Source organism: Trichechus manatus, unplaced genomic scaffold (genome assembly GCF_000243295.1).
Source record: "Trichechus manatus latirostris isolate Lorelei unplaced genomic scaffold, TriManLat1.0 scaffold00077, whole genome shotgun sequence".
NCBI lineage: Eukaryota > Metazoa > Chordata > Mammalia > Sirenia > Trichechidae > Trichechus > Trichechus manatus.
Genome location: NW_004444013.1, coordinates 9,427,971 through 9,450,638, shown reverse-complemented (window position 1 = coordinate 9,450,638; position 22,668 = coordinate 9,427,971). Strand labels below are relative to the sequence as shown.

The window sequence follows — 22,668 nt, the reverse complement described above, 5'->3', positions numbered from 1 at the left end:
AACGAGAAACGCCAGTCAGAATATAAAAGGGAGTGAATGGTGCACGTGTTCACAGGCAGTGAAGGGGCTTCTAGAATAGCAGAAGTCCTCATAACACCAACTTTTTCAGTTAACCTGGGCCCGTGAGCCCCTCCGGTGAACGAGCTCTGACCGGCAGGTAATGCTACCGGGCGCATTGCGCACGCGTGTGCGGGGCCGGCCGCGGCGCGGTGCGTGCGGGGCGGGGCCACGCACCAACCGTCGCGCTGTGTGACTGCCGGTTGTACTTCCGGGGTCGCTTGCCAGCATGGCCTCCTCGCTCCCTCTGCTGTCGCTGCTGCTGGTGCTGTTCGTCTCGTGGGTCGAGCCAGGTCAGTGCACTGACCTGGCAGCCTTCCGCTGGCCCGCTTGTTGCAGAGGCACCAGGGAGGGCGTGGGGCGCTCCGCCCTAGAGGGCAAAGAGGTCGCGGCCCCTTGCCCGGGCTTGGAGTGGCCGGAGGGCCTCTAAGCGGCGGCCAGCTTGGGGAGGTGGTTAACAACCATCGCAGTACCGCACTTTTCTTTTTTAAACTTTTTGTTTTGGAGTCTTTTGAAGAGTAAAAAAGTAGAAGAGAAGAGTTTAACGATTTTCCCTCCATCTTCCCTCTCGCACCCTCGTACCCATCGCCCGCTCGGCACAATTACTGATGTATAACCAGTGTTGTGTTTCGGCACTTCTCCCTCTTCCCTCCTCCCCCGGGAGCATTTTGAAGGGAATCCAAGCATTATGTCATTTTACTCGTGAACATTCTGCTTGAATAGCTACAAGACAAAGTCTTGAAAAACAATTACTATTTTCTCACCTAAAATATTAACAGTAGTCCTTAATATTAAACATCCAGTCAGTGTTCAGATTTCCTCCATTATCTCATACATGTTTTAAAATGTTAGTTATTGAATTAGGATCAAAATAAAGTTCGTACATTGTATTGGTTATGCTTTTTATTTTCATCTTTTGAGATTTTCCCTGGCTCTCTTGTTTTTTCCTTGCAATGTATTTATTGAAGAAACAAGGTTGAGTGTGTCAGAATGAGAGAAGAGGGCCAAAGATACCCTGAGGAACATCAAAGACCTAGACTGCCTTTGAGGAACTTATAGAACTTAAACATCCCTGCGTGAAAACACTACACCATAAAGTAGTACTCATACCTGAGAAGAAGTGTGGCATATTGGAAAAAGCACTGAGCTGGAAGTAAAGAGACTTGGATCTAGTCTTATCTCCTGTTAACTAGTGGTTTTCCTTTCTGAGTCTTTGTTTCCTCCTGTTAAATGAGATGGTTGATCCTTTTAATTCTGTGGTTCTCTAAGGCAAAAGAGCAAGTGTAAAGAAGCTCATTCAATTATTTAATAATGATTATTGTGCACTTGGGCTAGGTGCTAGGGATACACCCAAAATAGTTGTAGTTCCTGCCTTTCTGGAGCATATAATGATGAGAATCATTAAGAATTGGTAGGAATTCAACAGGTAGAGAGGAAGAGATGGAGAAACAGAATGGGCAGAAGTACAGGTAGAAAAGTTGTAGATGTGTTTCAGGGTATAACGGCTAGATTACCTAGCTGGGACGAAAGGTTGCATAGAGGAATAAAGAGGTAAGGAAAGGGAATTAACATTTGGTGGAAACCTACCGTGTGTCATGCTGTGATTTTAATTCATTTAACCACCGCCTATGAGATAGATGTTATCTTCATTTTATAAATGAAGAAATTAAAACTCAGGTGAAGTAATTTGCCTAAATCATCCACCAAATTAAGTGGCATTTAATCAGGATTTAAAGCCAGATTTTTAAGACTGTATTTTTTTTCATTATGCCATTATGAGTACTTCGTGCGCGTGTTGCCAGTTGTTTTATATGCATGCTTGTCATATTTATGACTCCTTTTTCTCTGCAGGGAATGGACAGATTACCGGCATTGTCCAGCTGCCAGGTGGAAGATTTCAGATGGGAACAAATTCTCCAGATGGCAGAGATGGTGAAGGGCCTGTCCGGGAGGTGACAGTAAAACCCTTTGCCATTGACATATTTCCTGTCACCAACAAAGACTTCAGGTATATCAGGTGTTCTTCGAGGAGGAGTAAAGGCTCTTTCTAATTTTCCATCCCTGATATCTAAAAGGAAACGAGCTTGTTATCACATACCATCTTTGCAGTAGTACTGTGGAATAAAGTGTTATCTACCTGTTGCAGATGAATCAGAAGCTCAGTGGCAGAGCTGCGAGGCTTGGACCTCAAATCCCCTCTACTTACCCCAGTGCATTTTCTACTACACTGGGCATAGCACAAAGAAATATGGGCAAAAAGTCAAACACTCAATGGAAACTTCTTCTGCAAGGGGGCAGGGATTGGAAGAAAGGTCATGCTAGCGGAGATCAGGCCAGAGGGACCGCTGTGCTCACTGAGGAGTCCCTGAAATTCCCTTTATATTTGTTAAGAGAAATGGCATTTTCAGAGGTTTTTGTTCCAGCCATTGCTCTCAGCCATGTTGAACTGTTTTGCTTTCCCCAAGGCCAGCTACTTTGGGGAAGCTAAAGTGAAAAAAGGGTTCAGAAGATATCTGTAATTTACCTTCAAATGGGATGGCAGAAAAAGATAGATAACAATAAAGCAAATGTGGGCAAATGTTACATTTATGGACTTAAAATTTTTCAAAATAAAAAGCTGAGGGAAAAAATTGATTTAGTAGACACAGACTGAAGTAAGCATAGGGCTCGTTGGTGTAGTTCTCAGGCCCTTTGATCCAGTGATTCCACCTCCAGGGATTTGTCTTAGGGAAAGAATGAAGGTTTTCCAAAAACATCTAGCTATATAAAGATGACACAAGCAACTAGCAATTTAAAAATCGCTTAAACATGTTGTGTTGTTATAACAGACTACTTAGCAGCCATTACAAATTCTGTTGTTGGAAACAGTTACGTTAAGCAAAAAAAAAAAAGGCTTCAAAACAATATGTAAGTCATGATCCTGTTTAAAGTATTGTATGTATAGAATGTATGTACACAAAAAAATAATCTAGAAGGATGTATTTTTTTAATTGGTGTTATAATAGGTGCTTTTTTTTTTTTAATAATGGATGCTTTAAAAAAATTTTTTTTAACCTACCTGTGTTTTTTACTTTTTGTACAATGCAATGTGCATTCTTATATATGCTTTTAAAAAGCATTTTTAAAAAGGAAAGTTATTAATATTGGAGGGGAAATCACTGCTGAGCAGGTTTGTACCATATCATGACAACCAGAAACAGCTGGCTAGATAGATGCAGAATACACAGTTTTACATTTCAGATTATGACCTATTATGCGATGGGCATATAATCTTACCTCTAGTGAGCCCCTAAACTTTGCTTAGAATCCCATGATTTGTATCTGCCTCTCTGGTGAAAGATTCTCAGACTGTTCAGATGCTCTGGGGTCAGTAAATAACTGTTCTATAAAATCTCCTGCTTACCTCCTTCATTCTCAAAGCCCCTTTGACGAATGAACAGCATCTTCTCATCTCAGAGGGCTGGAACAAACAGTTTCTCAGTCAGACTACTATTAGCCCAAGGAAAACTGTCTTACCCAGGCAGTCTGCTTTCTGAAATCTACTAAATATACCAAACTATATGAAAATCCATTCTAAAATCTTAGTAAGTCATTCTTTTTAGATTGGGTCTTTCATTCATTAGATGGAGATAATAACACCTGTTCAGCCTGCCTCCCATGATTGTTGTGAGATAGATATGTGATGAAGACCCTTCAGAAAGAGGCCTGTTCCCCACCCTGAAGTCTCCTGCTCAGCAGCTTTATTCATAATCTCCCCAAACTAGAGATAACCCAGTGTCCTTCAACTGGTGAATATATAAACAAACTATGGTACATTCGTACAGTGGAATACAACTCAGCAATAAAGAGGTACAAACTACTGATACACGAAACAACATGGATAAACCTTAAATCATTATACTAAGGGAAAGTAGCCAATTTCAAAAGGCTACATATTGTACGTTTCAGTTTATATAGCATTTTAGAAAAGGCAAAATTATAAGGGCAAAAAATCTATCAGGGGCAGGGAAGATTTTTTGAGGTGATGGAACTCTTCTGTATCTTGATTGTGGTAGTGACTGTATGCTTTTGTCAAAACTTGCAGAATTATACACTAAAAAGTTAATTTTACTGTATGTGAATTGTATCTTTTTTTAAGGTAAACAAAAAATTTCCTTATTTTTTATTGCTGTAAAATACAGTTGACTAAATATAAATTTGTAACATTGTATTGTGAGGTTTATAACACACATAAGAGTAAAACGTACAACAATTATAGCACAAAATATGGGAGGAAGAAATTGGAAGTATACTGTTGTAAGATTTTCACACTATTGTGAAGTAGTATAATATTTGAAGATGAACTGTGATAAATAAAAGGTGTATATTATAAACCGTAGGACAACCACTAAAATTTTTTTCTTAAAATAATTTATTTTTGGTAGCTATATACACAACCAAAAACACATCCATTCACAATTTCTACATGAACAGCTCAATAACATTGGTTACATACTTGTGAAGTATAGCTTAATTTAAAATACAGTTTTCTGCTCAGGCTTTCAGATTAATTTCATGGAGTGCATGACATCTCTGATGTATGATTTACAGGACAAGAATATATTAGGTTTTCAGGAGTGGGGGTGGGCAGTGACCCCGTCAGCTGAACCAAGTGAAATCTCTCTTTTCAGGGAGTTTGTCAGGGCAAACAAGTACCGGACAGAGGCTGAGTCGTTTGGGTGGAGCTTTGTCTTTGAGGACTTCGTCTCAGATGAGCTCAGAAAAAAAGCAACCCATCAAATGAAGGTGAGAGAACCTGGCCTTGCTGCTGAGTGGGTGGGAGTGGGACCTGGACAGAGAATCCTATAGGATATAGGTTCACTGGGGTTGCAGTCCCAAGAGCTGGAGGCTGGGAGGAAGCTAGAGAAACCCACCTCAGAAGAAGAGTCAAATAGCATGCCCTCCAGGGAAATTAACCCTGGGCTGGCTGCTGCCTAGAGGGAGACTGATAAAAATCAGATCATACAGGGTTCAGGCGAACTGGCGAGATCATCTTGACAAACCTCCCTCTAATAAGGTGGTGAGATGTCATTCTTTAAAGTTTTCTGCCACAGCCTCACGTGGCCCAGCTGAGCTTCAGCCTGAATTCTTTGCCCTGCCTCCTGTCCTCCATTAGAAAGGTGGCCTTGCTGGCACAGAGCCTCTTACAGTCAGGCTTTTTCTCTTTCGCAGTCTCTCCTCTGGTGGCTTCCCGTGGAAAAAGCATTTTGGAGGCAGGTAAGAGTTGGTTCCTGTACCTCATTTTCTACCCCAGTTGACGCTGACTGGCTTCCCTAGACCCCTTGCCTATTAGGCAGGGCTTCAGATCGGTTCTGCCTATTTCAGACTTGGCTGATGAAGTGAAACCCAGAAGGACCTGAGTTTTTAAAATGTGAGTAAATTAGAATGATAAGCAGAAGGGGAGAAATTAGAGGTCAAAGCCCTGCTTGAAACTTAATCTCCCTCTTAGAAAACGAGGGCAGTGTGTGCATTGCATAGCAACCAAATCTCTTGACAGGTAGAGTCGGAAACAGCAGTGCCCCGCTCAAAGATAGCAGCTGACCACACTGCTTTGAATGTATGTCGTGCTCCACAGTCCTGGCAGTAATCCAGTCTTCTACATCAGGCTCCTGAAAGGGCTCACTACGTCTCTACTGAGTCTCCCATTCCAGGGCTTCATCCCATAATTTTTCCCATCCACTTCACCCAAATTTACAAAATTCAGGTGTGTTCCAATTTCGCTTCATTGGCCATGACTGAACAGTTTCAAACTGGTTTGAAGCCCTGCAACTAGGACTACTGAGTTGAAAAGGATGATAGGGATGAGGATTTCAGGTGAATAGCCAAGCAATCCTGTTTCCCCCACCCTAATCCTTTTTCCTTTGCCCACCATCCCATTTTTCCCTTTACACTCAGATATAGTCTCTTCCTGGCCTCAGGCCTCTCCTCACTCACCAGGCTCTCTCTTCCGACTTTCTTGCTCCCTCTAGTGGTAAATGCTGAACTCAGGCACCCTAAGCCTAGCCTTCCTCAAACTTCCATGATCCCAGAAGCGTGTCTCACTTCACCCTGGCTGTCAGCCTGCAGGTCCCGGCTCCGGCATCCGAGAGAAACTGGAGCTCCCGGTGTTACACGTGAGCTGGAACGATGCCCGTACCTACTGTGCTTGGCGGGGGAAACGGCTGCCCACTGAGGAGGAGTGGGAGTTTGCTGCCCGAGGGGGCCTGAAGGGTATACGTGCGCCAAGGCGATTTCCGTTTAATTTTCTCTCCTTCCTGCCCTGCAGCAGGGGGCTCCAAAAGGTGGGAAGGCCCCTGTTCCCTAGAGCAATGCTGTGTAAACTGCCTGTGGGGAAGGATGAGTTGTAATTTCTTCATTTCTTATCCATCTCAGGCCAATACTTCTGTAAAATACAATACAAGTGAATAACTGGAAAAATTGAATGAAAAACCAGACATAAAATGCAAGCAGGCCCCAATTTTTATTGGTGGAGATTCCACAGACATAAATGATATTAAATGTAGTTGAAATAACAGCATAGAGTAAAAGAAAAGAATTGCCAAAACTGCACATATTTTCCATAGGTGTGTAGATGGTGAATGTAGCAAATTGCTATTCACTGTAATTTTTTGTCATAAAAATCAGGAGTTGAAAACCCTGTGGAGCACAGTTTTACTGGTGATGGCATGGGATTGCCATGAGTTGTGGTCACCTAAATGGTAGGGTTTTGGAGTTCCTGGGTGGTGCAATGATTAACATGCTCAGTTGCTAACTGAAAGGTTGGAGGTTGGAGTCCACCCAGAGACACCTCAAAAGAAAGGTTTGGTGGTCTGCTTCCAAAAAATCAGCCATTGAAAACTCTGTGGAGGACAATTCTACTCTGACACACATGAGGTCCCTGTGAGTTGGAATCAACTTGACAGTAACTGGCTTTTTTTCAACTTAACAAAAAGTTACAAGTGAAATAGCGATTCCCCATATCAAACGCCTCTACACACTCTGAGTGAGCATGGGCATGTCAACAGGCATAGTCTTTAATGTGACAAATGAAGTTGCTTCTTGCTTGCCCATTTATCCAGTCTAAGTTCAGTTAACGAGTTCCTCAATGCTTGTTCTCCATTTCTTGTTTTTTTTTTTTTAAATTTTCATTTTTAATAACCTCAATGACATAGTAATAATGCATTTCCCAATCTCCATTTCTTTACTGATCTCACCGGGGACCAGAAACAAATAGTTTACAGACTGGCACTGGTCCCAGAGCCACACTTAGAAATGCACTGCCCTGGGGCATAGTCAAGGGACCAGGGATGCTGAGTGGAGGGGATGGGTGTGGAGGGACGCCTAACGTACAGTGAGTGGACGGGATGGACGTGAAAGTACAAGTAAATAATCTTGCTCTTCTTTTCCCATCACCCAACTCTCTTTTGGCCCCCCACTCTTTTATCCCCCCTTCTCCCTCCCCAACTCTTCACCCTTACCTCCTCCGCTGTCCTCTTACTCTCCTTGCAGGTCAGGTTTACCCCTGGGGGAACCAGTTCCAGCCAAACCGCACCAACCTGTGGCAGGTGAGACCTGTGTCCCTTGCTCCCGTCCTTTCGCCAAACACTGATTGAGACTTGCTATAGACCAGCACAGTGTTAGGCCAGGATTCAGAGGGCTTTGTGTTCCAGTGCAGCTGATGACTGGTAAATCTGTCAGGCAGAGGACAGTGTGGCTCAGGAGCAAATCACAGCCTGAGGGTGCTAGGCCAGACTTCACAGAGAAGGTGACATTCGAGCTGACTGAATAGGAGGAAATATGGAGGAAAAGGGAGTCCGAGCAGAGAAAACAATGTGTTCGGGCACCGTGCATAGAGGCTGGCGTGCAGGGAAATGGGTTGGAAGAGATGGAAGGAGAGAGAGGGTCGGGGCAGCTTGTGAAGAACTAGGTGTTTTAGATTTTACCCTGAAGGCAGTGGGGAGCCAATAAAGGCGTTTTGTTATGTTTCAGTGTGGGTAAAAATATATATAACAAAACATTTGCCAGTTTGTTTTTACATGTACAACGCAGTGATATTGATCACACTCATGCCTTTTCCAAATTATTCTGCCACCATTAACAGAAGCTCAGTGACCCCTAAGCAATGACTCTCTCTTTCCCCCTCCCTCCTACCCTTGGCCACCACTAATAAGCTCTAGTCTCTATACATTTGCCTAGTTCATATTAGTGAGGTCATACAGTGTACATCCTGTTTTGACTGACTTATTTCCCTCAGCATAATGGTTTCAGGGTTCTTCCACATTGTGGTATCAGGACTTCATTTCTCTCTGTGGCTGAGTAGTAGTCCATTGAATTTTGTTTATCCATTCATTCACTGATGGACATTTCTCTTGTTTCCACCTTTTGGCTATTATGAATAGTGCTGCAGTGAACATTGGTGTACAAATTTCTGTTTGCACGCCAACAGGCTTTTTTCCTAAATTTTATTTATTTTGTTGTTGTTGAGAATATACACAGCAAAACATACACCAGTTCATCCGTTTCTACATGTACAGTTTAGTGACATTGATTACATTCTTCAAGTTGTGCACTCATTCTCACCCTCCTTTTCTGAGTTGATCCTCCCTCATTAACATAAATTCACTGCCCCCATCTTTCATCAGTTTGATCCCATACTGATAGTTCTTAAAAGAGCATAATGCTCAAGGCAGACCTTTTTTACTAGTTAAGCTAAACAATTATTCAATTTTAAGAAGACTTAAGGGGATATTTTTCATTTAAGGTTTAAAGATGATCTCAAGGCAATAGTTCTGGGGATGTTTTTTTTTTTTAATGGAGAAAATACCTGCCTTCCAGTGTTGGGAGGATTAAATTGAAAGAGGTAAATGTAACAGACCCAGCACAATACCTAGCAAACAGTGGGTGTTGAGTAAATTATACACCCTTCAACTGATGGCAGCTAAAACCCAACTTTAATAATAAGGAACAAGGTGAACAAATTGAATCAGCAAATACAGGCTACTTTTCCAAGCAGTTTGGTGGGAAAGAGCAAGAAGAGATGGGGTTGTAGCTCAAGCGAGGGCAGAGTCAGATCTGTTGAGGGCGAGTTAAGCACATTGGTGGTGATGGAGGGGAAGAGTCCCACAGTACAAGAGAGCACAGGGGGACGACCAAGTTCCTGAGGAGGTGGACGGGAGCGGGATCTATGCTTAGAGGGCAGCAGGAACAGGAACGGGGAGGAGCTTTCTGCTCAGGGTGCCGTAGCACGTGAGGCTAGAGATGGGAGAAAGTCGCCGATTGTAGGGAGAGCAGGAGTAGGGTGGGCTTGACATGGACAGCGGGGAAAACCACACACTCTTCCTGACCCAGCCACGGGGTCATGGTGGAGGACATGACACTGATTGGGGAGCTTGGGGTAGGAGCTTCAGGCCACTGTCCCCTACGCCAGATGACGCAGTAAGGTGACTTTGGTATTCCACTGGGCAGGATGCCTTTCCCCAGGTGACACAGTAAGATGACCTTCGTATTCCTCTGGGCAAGGCACCTTTTCCCCTATCCCAGATGACACAGTATGATGACGTTTGTATTCCTCTGGGCAGGCAGGAACTTGCCTTGGGACAGGATGGTAAGTCTTTTAACCCAAATCTCTCCCTTCAGGGGAAGTTTCCCAAAGGTGACAGGGCCGAGGATGGCTTCCATGGGGTCTCCCCAGTGAACGCTTTCCCCCCACAGAATAACTACGGTAAGATGTCGCATCGGGTTGCTGTCCGTCCTCCCAGATTGGTTGGTGGGATCATTCAGCCTGACAGACCAGGTGGAGGGAAGCACCCACCCCTACTGCTGCTCTGGGCATACGATGGTTAGGAGGGTGGATCTGGTTTCCCCAGCCTGTGACCAACCTGCCTGCTGGGCTGCAGGGCTCTACGACCTCATGGGCAACGTGTGGGAATGGACAGCATCACCGTACCACCCTGCCAACCAGGACATGCGTGTCCTTCGGGGGGCATCGTGGATCGACACGGCCGATGGCTCTGCCAATCACCGCGCCCGGGTCACTACCAGGTGAGGGACCTTGGTCCACAGGGACAAGCAAAGGACAGTGCAGTGGCTGGGGGCCTGAGGGCTGGAGGGAAGAATCTAGGTCCTGGGCTCCAGAGCAGAGAGGCAGTAGAGCTAGTGTTTAGCTACCTCCGTGTCCCCACCTCTACCAAGGGTACAGAAGCAAAAGAATGCGGTGCTTGCTGTGACAAGCAAAAGGGCCCAAGGACATTGATGTTTTCCTGCCAGCTCTCAGTGTTTTCACCAAGGGAGCTCTGTGCGTTCAGCATCTTCATTATGCGGGTTTCTCCTCTTGTCCTCAAAGTGAGGCGGGCAGAGAGAGCAGAGGGCTTTGGAAAGGGCACATCCAGGGGTCAGCCAGTGGTCATGGACTCATCAGACTGGTGGGCAAGCAATTTTCTAAACCACTTAGTTTTACAATCAAGGAACAGCGGGTCCTGGGAGGCCCTGGGACCTGCTCATTTCAGAGGGGGTGGTGGGACCACATAGTCGAGTCCCTGTCTCCAGACTGCCCTTTTAGACGCTTTCTACTTTGTTCACTGATAGAGTTAATCCCGTCGTTTTCTCTACAACTCCCTCCACCCTGGATCCTGGCAGGACTGCAGAGAGCCCACTGTCTGGGGGGACTCAGGGTGTCAGGTTCACAGAAGTTCCTGTGACACATGGAGGCCCCTGGCTTTTCCTCGCCTACTTTTCCAGGATAAAATAGTGAGAAAGTACTGGCCTAGAGACCAGGAAACTGGCTTTTCCACTGATTCTGTTCTGCCACTGAGTGAGTGGTTAGTCTCCAATTCTGAGTCTGCAGAATGAGGGACAGCCCTATCTTCCAGAGCAGTTGGGACATGGCAGATAAAGAAATATATGTGGGAGTTCTTTGAAAAGTGCAACGTACGGATTAGTGCTGTGACAGTTTTTGTGGTAGTTTTTAGGCCAAGTTATTCTCTGCTACTAACAGTAGAAGTTACTGTCATGGTCTTTCCTGCCTCGAGCACAACACTCTCAGGACCACACTCTCACCACCCACCGTGTCCCAGACCCCCCCCCAGCCCTTTCCCCCCCGGGAGTGGCAGGTGCTCAGGGCTGGCCCTCACGCCAGGGCCAACCCAGTCCTCAGGCACACTGGCCACAGCAGGCCTTGGGGGGTTGGGAAAGGAAGCTGGGTCAGGCCTCAGGCTCCTTTCTCAACAAATGTCCATCCTCTCCCCCCCTCTCTGGCAGCAGAATGGGCAACACCCCAGATTCCGCCTCAGACAACCTAGGCTTCCGCTGTGCTTCCAGTGCAGGCCACCTGCATGGGGAGCTGTGAGCAGTCTTGCAGACAAGGAGAAAAGTTCCCTATGGGGCCTGTGCCAATCCAGCTAGTCTCAACAGAGGACTCTTCAGCTTCAACCTCAGGAACAGTCTCCTTCCCCTCCCCCATCCCACCGTGGCAGGGGCCTCTCACCAGGCAGGAGGGGACCCTGATCCTGAAGAGGCCCAACTCAGTGATGGTGGCTGGGAGCCGGGTGTTTCTCTTAGATGTATTAACCAGTTGGGCCAGATACTCAAACAGGTGGAGCCAAGTGCTTTGAAAGGTACTTAAAACATTTTAAAATTTGTTTCCTCCCCTTTCCCTCATTGTCTGATTCAGGGGATCTGACAGTGTTTCCTCAAGGACAAACTTCCTTTGTTTTCCCAGCAAATGGCTTTAGGAGGAAAATGCTTCCTTCCTTTGTCTTATCCCTCGTGTTTCATGCCCAGTAAAACACAATGTCCACCTGAAGAAGGTGGATGCTGAGAAGCATGTGGGCGTCATGAAGTCAGTAACACTTCAGAAAGACACATACCAGAAGCTCCCCTTCCATTATTGATCGTCTGAGGGGTGTGAGGGTTTCCATGGCCTCCGAAGCCATGTGCTTGGAGAGTAACCTGCTCCCCTGGTGTCACTGAACATGGCGAGGTCAGTAAATGGCGCTGATTGTGTGTCTCGGACTTTTCTTTGTCTTTTATCTTCCCCCTGGGACCCCAAGGGCAGAAGCCCTCCGAAAAGAAACAGTGGCCTAGCTGGGAAGTGGAGAAGCGGGCAGCCCCTCCCCACCGCCGGGCCTGGCCCAGCCTGTGTCTCTGTGCTGGGAGTAGCCTGTTACTCGGTGCGGAGGCTCTGAGGGGACAGCACCCCAACTTAAGGGGCTCCTGTCCAGGGGTACCTCCCCACGGAGCCCTGCAAGCGCTCAGTCCTTTCTTTTCTATTTCCGGCCCCCACGCCCGCTGCGTCCACCTTCCCCAGCGCCCCTCAGTAATCCTCCACTAGGGAGAGCAGCACGGCCTTGGGGGTGTGCTCGAAGAGCGCGGCGCGGTTCTGCTGCTGCCCCTTCTTCACCCAGTGCCCGTATATGCGGAAGGCGCAGGCGTCGATGAGGCGGCGCAGCGGCCGCAGCGCGTACGGGTCGCGGAGCACAATTTCCCGGGTCACAGGCTTGACGCGGCGGTACTGGTAGTAGATCCGCACCGAGGCCAGCACCGTCAGCGCAATCACCTGCGGGGGCCGCGACTGAGACCCCGACCGGCAGCGCCTCCGGTGCAGGGAGGCCCTGGACTGGTGTGCCGTGAAGCGAGCGTGGCCCCCGTACCCACCCGCCAGCACCCGCCGGGGTTCAGGCCGACGGAGGGGAGCCACGGTGCCCACACCCATGTCCCATGAAGTCGGAAGTTGGGTGGGTGCGAGGGGAGGGCCCCATGCCCCAGAAACTCTGCCTGGGTGTAAAGAGGAGGCCTGGCGGCCCGGCCTTCCTCCGAGCCAGCAGCAGCTGCTCAGGGCCCACGTACCTTGAACTTTCCCCGGGGGCTGAAGTGACGCACTTCCTCCACCACGTACTGCTGGAAGAAGGGGTGCGCCAGGGCCTCTTCGACTGTGCAGCGACTCTGGGGGCTCACCACCAAGAAACGGGAAATCTGAGAACAAAGAAGAGGAAGAGAAAACGTTAAGACGGGCTCTCCAGCTTTGCAGAGAACGTGGGCCCTGTTGTGGCATGGCGTTACCCTCCCCCAAGCCTGGGAGCCCCTCACCAAGTCCTTCACAGTGTCCGAATGGTCGTCCCACTGGGGTGAGCCAAGTTGGTATTTGCCGCTCATGATCAGCCTCAACATCAGCATCTGCTTCCGGTGCCAGAAGGGCGGGGAGCCGGCCAGCAGGGTGTACATGATGACGCCTGTGCTCCACCTGGGGACACGAGGGCCGCTGTCACATGCAGCATGGGGGCCGGGAGGGCCGACAGTAGCCCAGTGCAGGGCATGGGGTCTCCTCTCCCCAGACACTCACATGTCCACCTCCTTCCCGTAGCCTGGGTGGTTGTCGTTCATGGAGCACTCGATGATCTCGGGGGCCAGGTAACTGGGCGTTCCACAGACTTCTGCAGGCACAGTTGCCAGCAGGGCAGGTCAGCAGGTAGGACTTGGACGAGGCAGGTCCAGAGAAACAATGAAGAGGGGGCAGAAGTGGTGCTGGAACTGGGGCTTTCCTAACCCTGGGCCAAGGACAGGGGCCTCAAGGGCCACAAGCTTGGGGACCACTGGTTCCCTGGTCACTTGCTGCCATACTGGCCTGGTACTTGGGCCATGGAAAAGGACTGGCTTAAGAGGCCCCTGAAATGGTAGGGTTTTCTGGGGAAGAAGAGTCGGGAGAAACTCAGGCAAACTCTGCTCCAGAGAGGGTTGAGGGAACCCCAGCCTGGCATGGGCCCCATGCCATTCCCGGACCTCGTAGCCTCTCTCCTGGCTCCAGCTGGCAGGAGAAGCCAAAGTCTGTGAGCTTGATGTTCATGTCGTCGTCCAGGAGGATGTTCTCGGGCTTCAGGTCCCGATGCACGATGTTGAGCTTGTGCAGGGTGCAGATCACCTCCAGCAGGGCCCGCATGATCTTCCTGGGAGGGGCACACAGGTGGTGCTGACGACAGGCAGGAGGACCCAGGCCCCCGCCCAGCACAACCCAGGACAGGCTGGGACCCAAGACTGTGCCAAGGAGCAAGGGAGGCCATTAAATCCAGTGGCGCATGTCCCTGGCCCAACAGGTGCACCCGATGTCTCCACGCCTGCAGCACTAGGGCTGGGAAGGACAGGAGAGCAAGGGCCGGGTGCACCCTCACCTGGTTTCCTTCTCACTCAGGGCAACCTTCTCGGTAAGATAATCAAAGAGCTCTCCTCGCTTCATCCTGTGGAGACAAAGGATGTGTAGCTCGATTGGTCCCAAGACCACCCCCTCCTTACCCTGTCCCCAGATAACTGCCCCCACCCTAATACCCCCCAAAGGCAAAGTGGGCTATTCTCAGGACCCAGGCCTGGGATGAGGAACCAGGGAAGGGAATGGGTAGGTTGTCTGGGAAGCCTGGAAGACAGCAAAGGAGGCTGGGAGCAGGTTGTGCACCGGGAGGGGTCCCACCATCTGGGAGTGACGTCATGAGCTGGGATTTCTCAGGGCCAAAATCTGCTGGGGGTGGGGCATTCTCCCAGATGGGAATGTGAGGAGTCTCCCCGATCGCCCCAGGGACCGAGTGGAAGGTCTCGGCAGTGCCAGAGTCAGAGGAGGAGAGGTTGCTACTCTAGGGTTAAGAATCACAGTTCCGTCTTCTCACCTCTTGAGATGATGCAGAGAGAGGTCTTGGGACAGCAATCTAGTTCTACCCTGGAAGGCTCCTCAGGGCAGCATTAAAAATAGCTTCCCCAAGCAACATCTCCAAAGATTAGAGACATTCGAGCTGCCCCCAGGCCTGCCTGCCTGCACAGGACAGTCAGGACGGTGGCTGTGGTCAGGTCCTGGGAACATCTCCCTTGGTTAAACAGGGAAGGGTGCATCCTGCACCCTCCCACCCACCCCTCCAGGGAAAGAAGTGGGGTTCCTAGGGTGAAATGGGGGGTGGGGAATGAGTGGAGGAACACCGGATTTGGCTAGTGCCATAGAGAGGCAAGAGAACCCTTGGGCTTGTCTGATGGGGCAGGGAGGGTGGTTCTGTTTGGGGAGACAACCTAGAGTTGACAGAGGTAAGCCTTGGTGTATACCGTATCTGTACTGTGTTCCTGCAAGGCAGTGTGTGAATATAGTTTTTATCATTTTTATCCTATTTGAGAGGCCCTAGGAGGAATTACTAAGGAGTCCTGGTGGCGCAATGGTTAAATGCTCAGCTGTTATAACCAAAAGGTCGGTGGTTCGAACCCAGCAGCTGCGTGAGAGAAAAGACCTGGCGATCTGCTCCCATAAAGATTACATCCTAGAAAACCCTATGGGGCAGTTCTGCTTTGTCATATAGGGTCACTATGCATAGGCATCGACTCAGTGCTGCACGACAACACCAGGAGAGCTTGCTGGTGGCAGCAGCAGCAAAAAGATTTACCTGTGAATACTGGTAGATGAGCAGGCTCCTGCCTTTTTGGAGCTGCCAGTTTAATTGCACACACATATGCAAAGTTAAATTGTGTCTTAAGTTAAAAAAAATCTTACACGTATTCAGTAGAGCTAGAACTTGAAATGTTACAATACAAAATCTGCTTGAGTAATTTTCTCAAGTAAAACCAGCCCCTAAATTAGGTGGTGTTGTTAGCTGCTGTCAAGTCAATTCTGACTCATGGTGACCCCATGTTAGAGTAGAACTGTTCCATAGGGTTTTCTTGGCTATAATCTTTATGGAAGCAGATTTCCAGGCCTGTCTTCCACAGTACCACTGGGTGGGTTTGAACCGACAACCTTTAGGTTTGCACCACCCAGGGACCTTAAACTAGCTGTTATGTGTGGAGAAATCAAAACCCCACTACACCAGTGATTCGGGTTCTGTAGCAAGGACACAGTGGAGTGGAGGGAACGGGGCGCTGGGGCATTCCCTCCCCTGGGCACCTTTTCTAAGTGTGGATGCGGTTGTGGTGTTCTCATTTGATGCTTGGAACCTGGCGAGCTGGGCAGAGTGGTTGGTATCCCTGTTCCTTTCTTGAGAAGAGAAAACAGGCTGTCCCTGAGACAGGGAGGAGCCCATCGCCTTAGCACTGTTGGTGCAGAAGCAGGAGGATGGTGGTGATGATGATGATGATGATGATGTCAGCTTCACCTTTGAACCACATCCCAAATACAGCCCCCACCCCCCTTCCTGGTCTGAAAGCTGGTCCGAGCAGTGGCCTGCCTCCCGCCTGGATACCACTGGCCTCCCTCTGCCCACTCTGGCCTCCCCAGACAGTCAGCTTGAGCCTTCCCACACGTACATCAGACCCCAGCACCTTCCTGCCCTTGGCCTTTCAGTGGCCTCCCCAAGTCTCATGGCTAACGTGTCCCACAGAACCTGGTGTTTGGAACTGGTTGACCTGGCATCCTACCTTTCACCACAAGGCCTCCACTCCCCAACCTGGGCTGCCTTGCCAGTCGTGGAACACGCTAAGCCCAGGCCCTGGCGCTGGCTCTTCCCTGCCTGGAGGCTCTGCTCTGACCCCACCTCACTTCATGTTCTGTTCAGGTCACCTCCCCGGCGCACCTCCAGACCATTCCATCTAAAGCGGGCCCTCCCTGTAACGCTCTAGCTTTGTTCTGCTTTCTGTACGTGGACACAGTATGTGGAGATATTATAGCTTTTTTTTTTCTGTTCACTCTCAATGAAAATGATAACATGAAGTCAAGGACCTTGTCTGTCTGGTTCGTTGCTGTATCCTCAGTGTCTAGAATAATTACTGAATGATCCACCATCATCATTGTCATTGTTAGCTGCTGTGAACTTGGCCCTGACTCATGGTGACCCCATGCACAGTGGAACAAAACACTGCCCAGTCCTCTGCCATCCCCGTGATCAGTTGTGAATCAGACGGTCGTGACCCATAGGATTTTTGTTAGCTGATTTTTGAAAGTAGATTGCCACGTCTTCCTAATCTGTCTTAGTCTGGAAGCTCCACTGAAACCTGCTTAGCATGATAGCAACATGCAAACCTACACGGATGGAGGGGTGGTGGCCGCATATGAGGTACATTGGCCAGGAATCAAAGTTGGATCTCTTGCAAGGAAGGCGAGAATTCTGCCACTGAACCACAGATGCCTCACGCGTTGTCATTGTAGTTAATAACTATTAGCATTTACCATGTACCTGTCACTGTACCAAACTTTTTATATAATAATATCAAATTTAAACCTCACAACAACCCCTATGGTCAGTCCTGTTATTGCCCCCATAATACGGATGAGAAAACTGATACTCAGAGGAATCATCAAGCCTATAAATGGTGGACCCGGGTTCCAAACTGGGCAGCCTGACCCAGGGCTGATCTGCCTAAAGTGTTTGTGGTCTGGTGTCCACAGTGGAGGGGGCTGGCTGTGGTTCCTGGAAAGCACTGGATAGGGGACCATGCTCTGAGGTTCTCTGATGAGCCCCCAGGGTATGGCTGGCTCCAGGGTTGGGTACTTACAGGTCAAACACCAAGAAGAAGAAAGTGTTGGTCTCATAGGTGTCCTTCAGCTGGACTGAAAGAGAAACAGCTAGCTGGTTTCAGGCCACAGAGCAGGCTGGGCAGGGGCAAGGGGATTAGACTGATGTGGGCTGACTTCAAAAACTGGGGGTAGGGTAGCAAGACGGAGCTCGAAGTGTGTCCAGCAGAGGACTGGGCAGCCCGGGACCTCAGACCCTCCATTTCCATCCCCCCCACACCTGCCTGGAACCGCTTCTGTACCCACAACTGTGAGGGTGGTGGGGCTGGTGGGCTGTCAGCATGCAAGAGCAGCTCTGGTGGGTTGAGCTGCACTGTGGGGCTGCACTCCCATGGGTGATGGGGCAGAGTCGTGGCAGAGCACCCCTGCTGAGCCTCGTGCCATCACTCACTGATGTTGGGGTGCCCCGAGACCTTGCGCAGGATGTCCACCTCCTTCAGCGTGGCCTCTCGCAGCTCCTTCACCTCCTCGGAGCTGAAGCTGCCTCCGCCAGTGATATCAATGATCTTCACGGCGTACTCCTGGCACGTGGGTTTGTGGATGCAGCGCCTGACGACACTGCTCAGACCCCTGGGGCACAGAGACCGGAGGGTGAGGCCACAGCAGAGATGTCGTACCCTTGTTGAGTGACTTCCACTGCCCCAACACCAGTCAGTCGGGGGTCAGGCTGCCCAGTTTGGAACCCTGGTCCACCATTTACAGGCTGGATGATTCCTTTGAGTATCAGCTTTTGGGAGTGGTGGGATGAAGAATGAGTCCCTGGGTGGTGCAGATGGTTAACACACTTGGCTGCTAACCAAAAGGTTGGAGGCTCAAGTCCACCCAGGGGTGCCTTGGAAGAAAGGCCTGGCAATCTGCTTCTAAAAGTTCAGCCATTGAAAACCCTATGGTGCACAGTTGTACTCTGATACACATGGGGTCACCATGAGTCAGAATCCACTTGATGGCAACTGTTTTTTTTAACTTGGAATGAAGAAACAAAGCACAGAGAGGGTGATTTTCCCAGAGCTGGCGAGTAACCAGCTTGGTATCAAGTCCCTTGACTCGGTGCAGTGCTCCTCCTCCACACGCACACAGGAAGAAGCTATAACCTTCCCTCTGGCTGCTGACCCTGAGCCTGACCCTGACCCCAAGCTGGGTGTGGATGTGTGTCAGCAGTGACCAAGGAGCTCTTTGCTGGGAGAGGTCTCTGGTCAAGGAACGCTGCCATCAAGTGGACCCCTGACTCACGGTGACTCCATGCACAGTGGGATTGGACCATTGTTATTCATAGTGTTTTCATTGGCTGATTTTCAGAAGTAAATCAGCAGACCTTTCTTCCTAGCCTGTCTTAGTCTGGAAGCTCTGCTGGAAACCTGTTCAGCATCATAGTAACGCACAAGCCTCCACTGATAAACGTGTGGTGGCTGCACGTGAGGTGCACTTGCTGGGAATCGAAGCTGGGTCTTCCACATGGAAGGCGAGGATTCTTCTGCTGAACCACCGCTGCCCTCTCACAGGGCTCTTACACTCCCCCTATCTTTCCTGGTGTCAGGAGGGCAGGATTCCCAAACTGAAGGATTCTCTAAGTGATTCCACTTTGGGGTGGAAGTGGGCCCGAGCCTGCTGGAGCCAGGCCAGCACTTTGCAGGGCAGTCGGTGGCGGGGCTGCCTCACCTGCCCAGGATCTCCTTGGGCTCATAGTTGTCGTAGAAGCCCTGTGCGGAGTAGGAGTCTGGCAGTGCCTCGTCCTGCGTCATGCTCAGCTCCTCAGGGGGTGACTCCGAGGGGCTCTGCGAGGGGAACAGAAGGAAGCCGTCAGCCGTCCCGCCCAGAGGATGGGCTCCATGAGGGATAGAGCCGTTCCTCACTCCTCTCTGTACCTCCGCACACGGGGCTGGCCTAGAGGGAAAAAATTCAGCCAGCTTCGGCCTCACAGTCCCTTCTGACCCCAGGAGTGACAGTCCTCCTTTCTGCTGTACCTGCCTCGCCCTCGCACCCGGAGCTTTAGAAAGAGCTTGTCTGCTTCTTCCCGCTGGCTGCAAACTCTCGTGACCCCCAGTGACCATGTGGCTCCCCCAAAGTTATGTTCTCGCTGGGAGCTGCTGCTTCCCCAGGTCAGGGTGGCAGGCCAGTCCCAAGGTGGGAGACCAGGCCCCACAGTTAGCAGTGACAGGCGACACCCCTTTGGGTTTTTTTTTTACCACTGATAGAAAACAATTAATGCAGGTTAAAAAAAAAAAACAAAAAAACAGTAAGTAAGCCCATAGGAAACCCCCCAAGTTCTCAAAAACTTACATCTTGCAGTCTTTAACACATGTTTTTACCCCAGCTACGACTGTTTATATAGAGCCATACAGCATACAGAATCACCTGAGAAGTCATGAACCCAGGTAGTATACAGCCATGTACTTCTCGATAGATAGTTCTTAATTTTATTATTGTTTTTGCTGAGAATACACACAGCAAAACACACCATTTCCTCCATTTCTACATGTACAATTCAGTGATATTGATTACGTTCTTCGAGTTGTGCAACCATTCTCACCCTCCTTTTCTGAGTTGTTCCTCCCCCAATAACATAAACTCACTGCCTCCTAAGTTTCCTATCTTTTGAGTTGCTATTGTCAGTTTGATCCCATACAGATAGATCTTAAAAGAACATAATACTCAAGGCAGACATTTTTCACTAGTTTAGCTAAACTAGTGTTTGGTTTTAAGACTTCGGGGGATATTTTTACCCCCTTGGGTTTAGAAAGCACCACAGAGAAACTGCAGAGGACAGATCAGAGTGCTGCTTCCTATCTGAGAAGACAGTGCTGGCCCTGCTTTTCCTGGCTGCTCTCTGTGCTTGTTAAAAGGTTAAGAACATTCACAGTTCCATCTTCTTAATGTGTTGTTCCTTTAGTTTGAGGTTTGAGTCTACCCAGAGGTGCCTCAGAAGAAAGGTCTGGCGATCTCCTTCCAAAAAATCAGCCATTGAAAACTTTATGGACCAGTGTCACTGATCATTATGTCTAGAAACTGTTGAATGGGAGTGGGCTTTGCTGTGTATATTTTCACCAAAAAATAAAATATTAATATAAAACAAGAAAACCCTATGAAGCACAGTCCTGCTCTGACACACGTGGGGTTGCCAGGAATTGGAATCGACTCAACAGCAACCAGTTTGGATTTTGATCTCTCTCTCAGTCTACTATCCTGCCTTGAACAGACGCTCCTTCCAGGACACCCTTCCCTTGCTGGGCCCCACTGCTCCGTCCTTATCCATTCTGCATGTCTCTGGGCCATTCAGAATCACTCATTCATTTGTTCCTTTCTTTCATGCACCCAGCAGACACTGCACACCTGCTCTCTGTCTGGCCCCATGCTGGGTGCTCTGAGGGACGCAGGGCTGAACGGTGAGTGCTGGGCCCAGGCTCCATGTCAGCCTCGTCGGGATTTCATCTCATCTCCCGTTAGCCCGTGATCTCCCCAGGGTGGCTTGGTCACCTCTGCGCCCTGTGCCCAGTGGGGGTGTATAAAAGATACCGCTCCCTAAGTGTGTGTCCACAGTTGGGCAGGTGTCTCCTTGGTCCAAGGTCCTGTGGCAGAGTGCCCCTGTCCTACCTAACTGGCCAGTGAGCCGTCAGCAGTGCGGGGCCTGCTGTGGTACGGGGCAGTGCAGGCCCTGGTACTCAGGCCTGGACACAGAGGGGCTGGTGGCCAGCCTTGCTTCAGGAATGTGGGGCTGCCAGGGAACGGGACTCCTGCCTCAGACACAGGGCTTAGAAATGGAGAGAACCATCTACTGACAGGATTGGGGGCAAACAGGAAAATGGGCACACGTTGCCCCTCAGCGGGGCCAAAGCTGCCTCTCGCCCACTTCCACCTGCCCCTCCCAGGCCTCCAGAGGCCTGGCTGTCCAAGGGACCATTTTGCTGACTAGCCAGACAGCACCCTTGCTGCCTCAGGACTGGACTGGCTGTTCTGTTCCAGGAAGACTGGTGTCCTCACTGCCGAGTGCCTGGTTACCAGAGAAGGTTTAGGATAACAACAGCCTTCTCTGCCAGCAGCAGGTGCCCCCTCCACCCCGCCTGCAGCCCCCACCCAGCCCCAGAGTGTCTGTTGCCACACAAACAAGCCCATATCCTGGAAAGTGCTTTAAGCCCCCAGGTGGGCACCTGTGCCCCCACCCCACCATCTCCCCAGCCTGGGCAGCACCAGTTCCCTCCTGCCTTTGGAGAGGAAGCTGTCTGGGCTCTCCTGGTGGCCTCCCTTCCCCCAGCCCTTTGTGGGCGGAGGATATCGGGACCCACCACAGGATGGCTCCAGCAAGACCTGCCTGACTGAGTTCTCCTGGGGCGGGGGAGGTACTTACCTTAACCCATCCCCCAGCTCTGGGGCCTAACTTGAGGCCAACTTTGTGCCTCTGTCCAGTGACCCCACCTACCCCCGCAAGTGTTTCCCAAGACCCCTTTGGAGAGGATCCCCAAATGGGAATAGGTAGCCTGTTACTTTTTGGAACATAACATCCCTCCCCCAAACTCGGAGAGTCGGAAAACACAGCTGCAGGGACCCACTTTCTGTAGAAACCTCCCCCAGAGGAGACTTCCAAGGTCAATGCTGTCACTTGCCTTTGGTCCCTGGCCTTCCAAGAGGAGGGGAATAGGGTCTCATGGGTCTAGGGTTTCCGTCCTCTCTCCCACACCCCTCCCTCTCCCGCCTGTCTCCTGGTGTCTGTCCATCACTGGCCTGGCTACTCACTCGTTAGGTCCTTGAGGGAACTTGACAGCAATCTCAAAGGTCCTGGAACTCCTGGGGGAAAGTGGACAACACAGCCTGGAGCCGTGTGCGGAGCAGAGCAGACACTTGTGGCGAGAGTAGCAGATCTTGCTGTTCTTCTTAAGGCTTTGCTACTTGATGACCGGAGCCTGATGTGCCAAAAATAAATCACAACCACAAGCCTGGGATGCAGGCCAAGACTTGGCAGGGGAGGCTGCCGGCACTCAGCGAGTGAGTCTGACAAAGGGGTGACCTCTGGTGAGGCTGAGGGAAGTTCAGGTGGCCTGGGGACCGGCAGGACAGCATGAGGTCACCATTCTTCCCCCCAGAGCTCGCTTGGCCTCCAGGCCTTGCCGGGAATGCACTCACCTCCCTGGGGGTGACTTCCA

The 22,668-nt window shown here is 49.9% G+C and overlaps 2 protein-coding genes across 6 annotated transcripts; one reads left to right on the top strand and one right to left on the bottom strand.

Moving 5' to 3' along the window:
• The first annotated feature begins 268 nt into the window (after positions 1-268).
• SUMF2 (sulfatase modifying factor 2) lies at positions 269-12,331 on the top strand. 2 transcript variants are annotated; one of them, XM_004380854.2, is made up of 9 exons: positions 269-350; positions 1,909-2,065; positions 4,728-4,842; positions 5,269-5,313; positions 6,156-6,306; positions 7,585-7,640; positions 9,712-9,796; positions 9,972-10,116; positions 11,335-12,325. In XM_004380854.2, exons 1-9 carry the CDS (start codon positions 287-289, stop codon positions 11,417-11,419), a joined length of 903 nt encoding a protein of 300 aa, XP_004380911.1. In that variant the 5' UTR covers positions 269-286; the 3' UTR covers positions 11,420-12,325. The 2 variants fall into 2 exon arrangements, with proteins under 2 accessions (XP_004380911.1, XP_023591091.1); XM_023735323.1 differs by lacking the exon at positions 269-350 and having other exon boundaries at positions 620-2,065; positions 11,335-12,331.
• Positions 12,180-19,302, bottom strand: PHKG1 (phosphorylase kinase catalytic subunit gamma 1). Of its 4 annotated transcripts, XM_004380788.1 has the most exons (10): positions 19,193-19,302; positions 17,928-18,106; positions 17,518-17,572; positions 14,235-14,300; positions 13,849-14,012; positions 13,412-13,502; positions 13,159-13,312; positions 12,919-13,044; positions 12,365-12,628; positions 12,180-12,214 (listed from the first exon to the last, which is right to left on the bottom strand). In XM_004380788.1, exons 1-9 carry the CDS (start codon positions 19,273-19,275, stop codon positions 12,386-12,388), a joined length of 1,161 nt encoding a protein of 386 aa, XP_004380845.1. In that variant the 5' UTR covers positions 19,276-19,302; the 3' UTR covers positions 12,180-12,214; positions 12,365-12,385. The 4 variants fall into 4 exon arrangements, with proteins under 4 accessions (XP_004380845.1, XP_004380846.1, XP_004380844.1 ...); XM_004380789.3 differs by lacking the exon at positions 12,180-12,214 and having other exon boundaries at positions 12,376-12,628; positions 17,518-17,567; positions 17,950-18,106; XM_004380787.2 differs by lacking the exon at positions 12,180-12,214 and having other exon boundaries at positions 12,376-12,628; positions 14,235-14,307; positions 17,516-17,572; positions 19,193-19,275.
• Between the last annotated feature and the right edge of the window lie 3,366 nt (positions 19,303-22,668).

Coding starts and splice junctions, on each gene's coding strand:
- PHKG1 (XM_023735321.1), bottom strand. CDS start 19,275: ATGACGCAGGACGAGGCACTGCCAGACTCCTACTCCGCACAGGGCTTC. Junction 14,301..17,517: donor TTCTTCTTGGTGTTTGACCT/GTAAGTACCCAA, acceptor TTGTCTCCACAG/GATGAAGCGAGGAGAGCTCT. Junction 13,503..13,848: donor GCCAGGAGAGAGGCTACGAG/GTCCGGGAATGG, acceptor CTGTGCCTGCAG/AAGTCTGTGGAACGCCCAGT.
- SUMF2 (XM_023735323.1), top strand. CDS start 1,833: ATGAGTACTTCGTGCGCGTGTTGCCAGTTGTTTTATATGCATGCTTGT. Junction 5,314..6,155: donor AAAAAGCATTTTGGAGGCAG/GTAAGAGTTGGT, acceptor CCTGGCTGTCAG/CCTGCAGGTCCCGGCTCCGG. Junction 7,641..9,711: donor ACCGCACCAACCTGTGGCAG/GTGAGACCTGTG, acceptor CTCTCCCTTCAG/GGGAAGTTTCCCAAAGGTGA.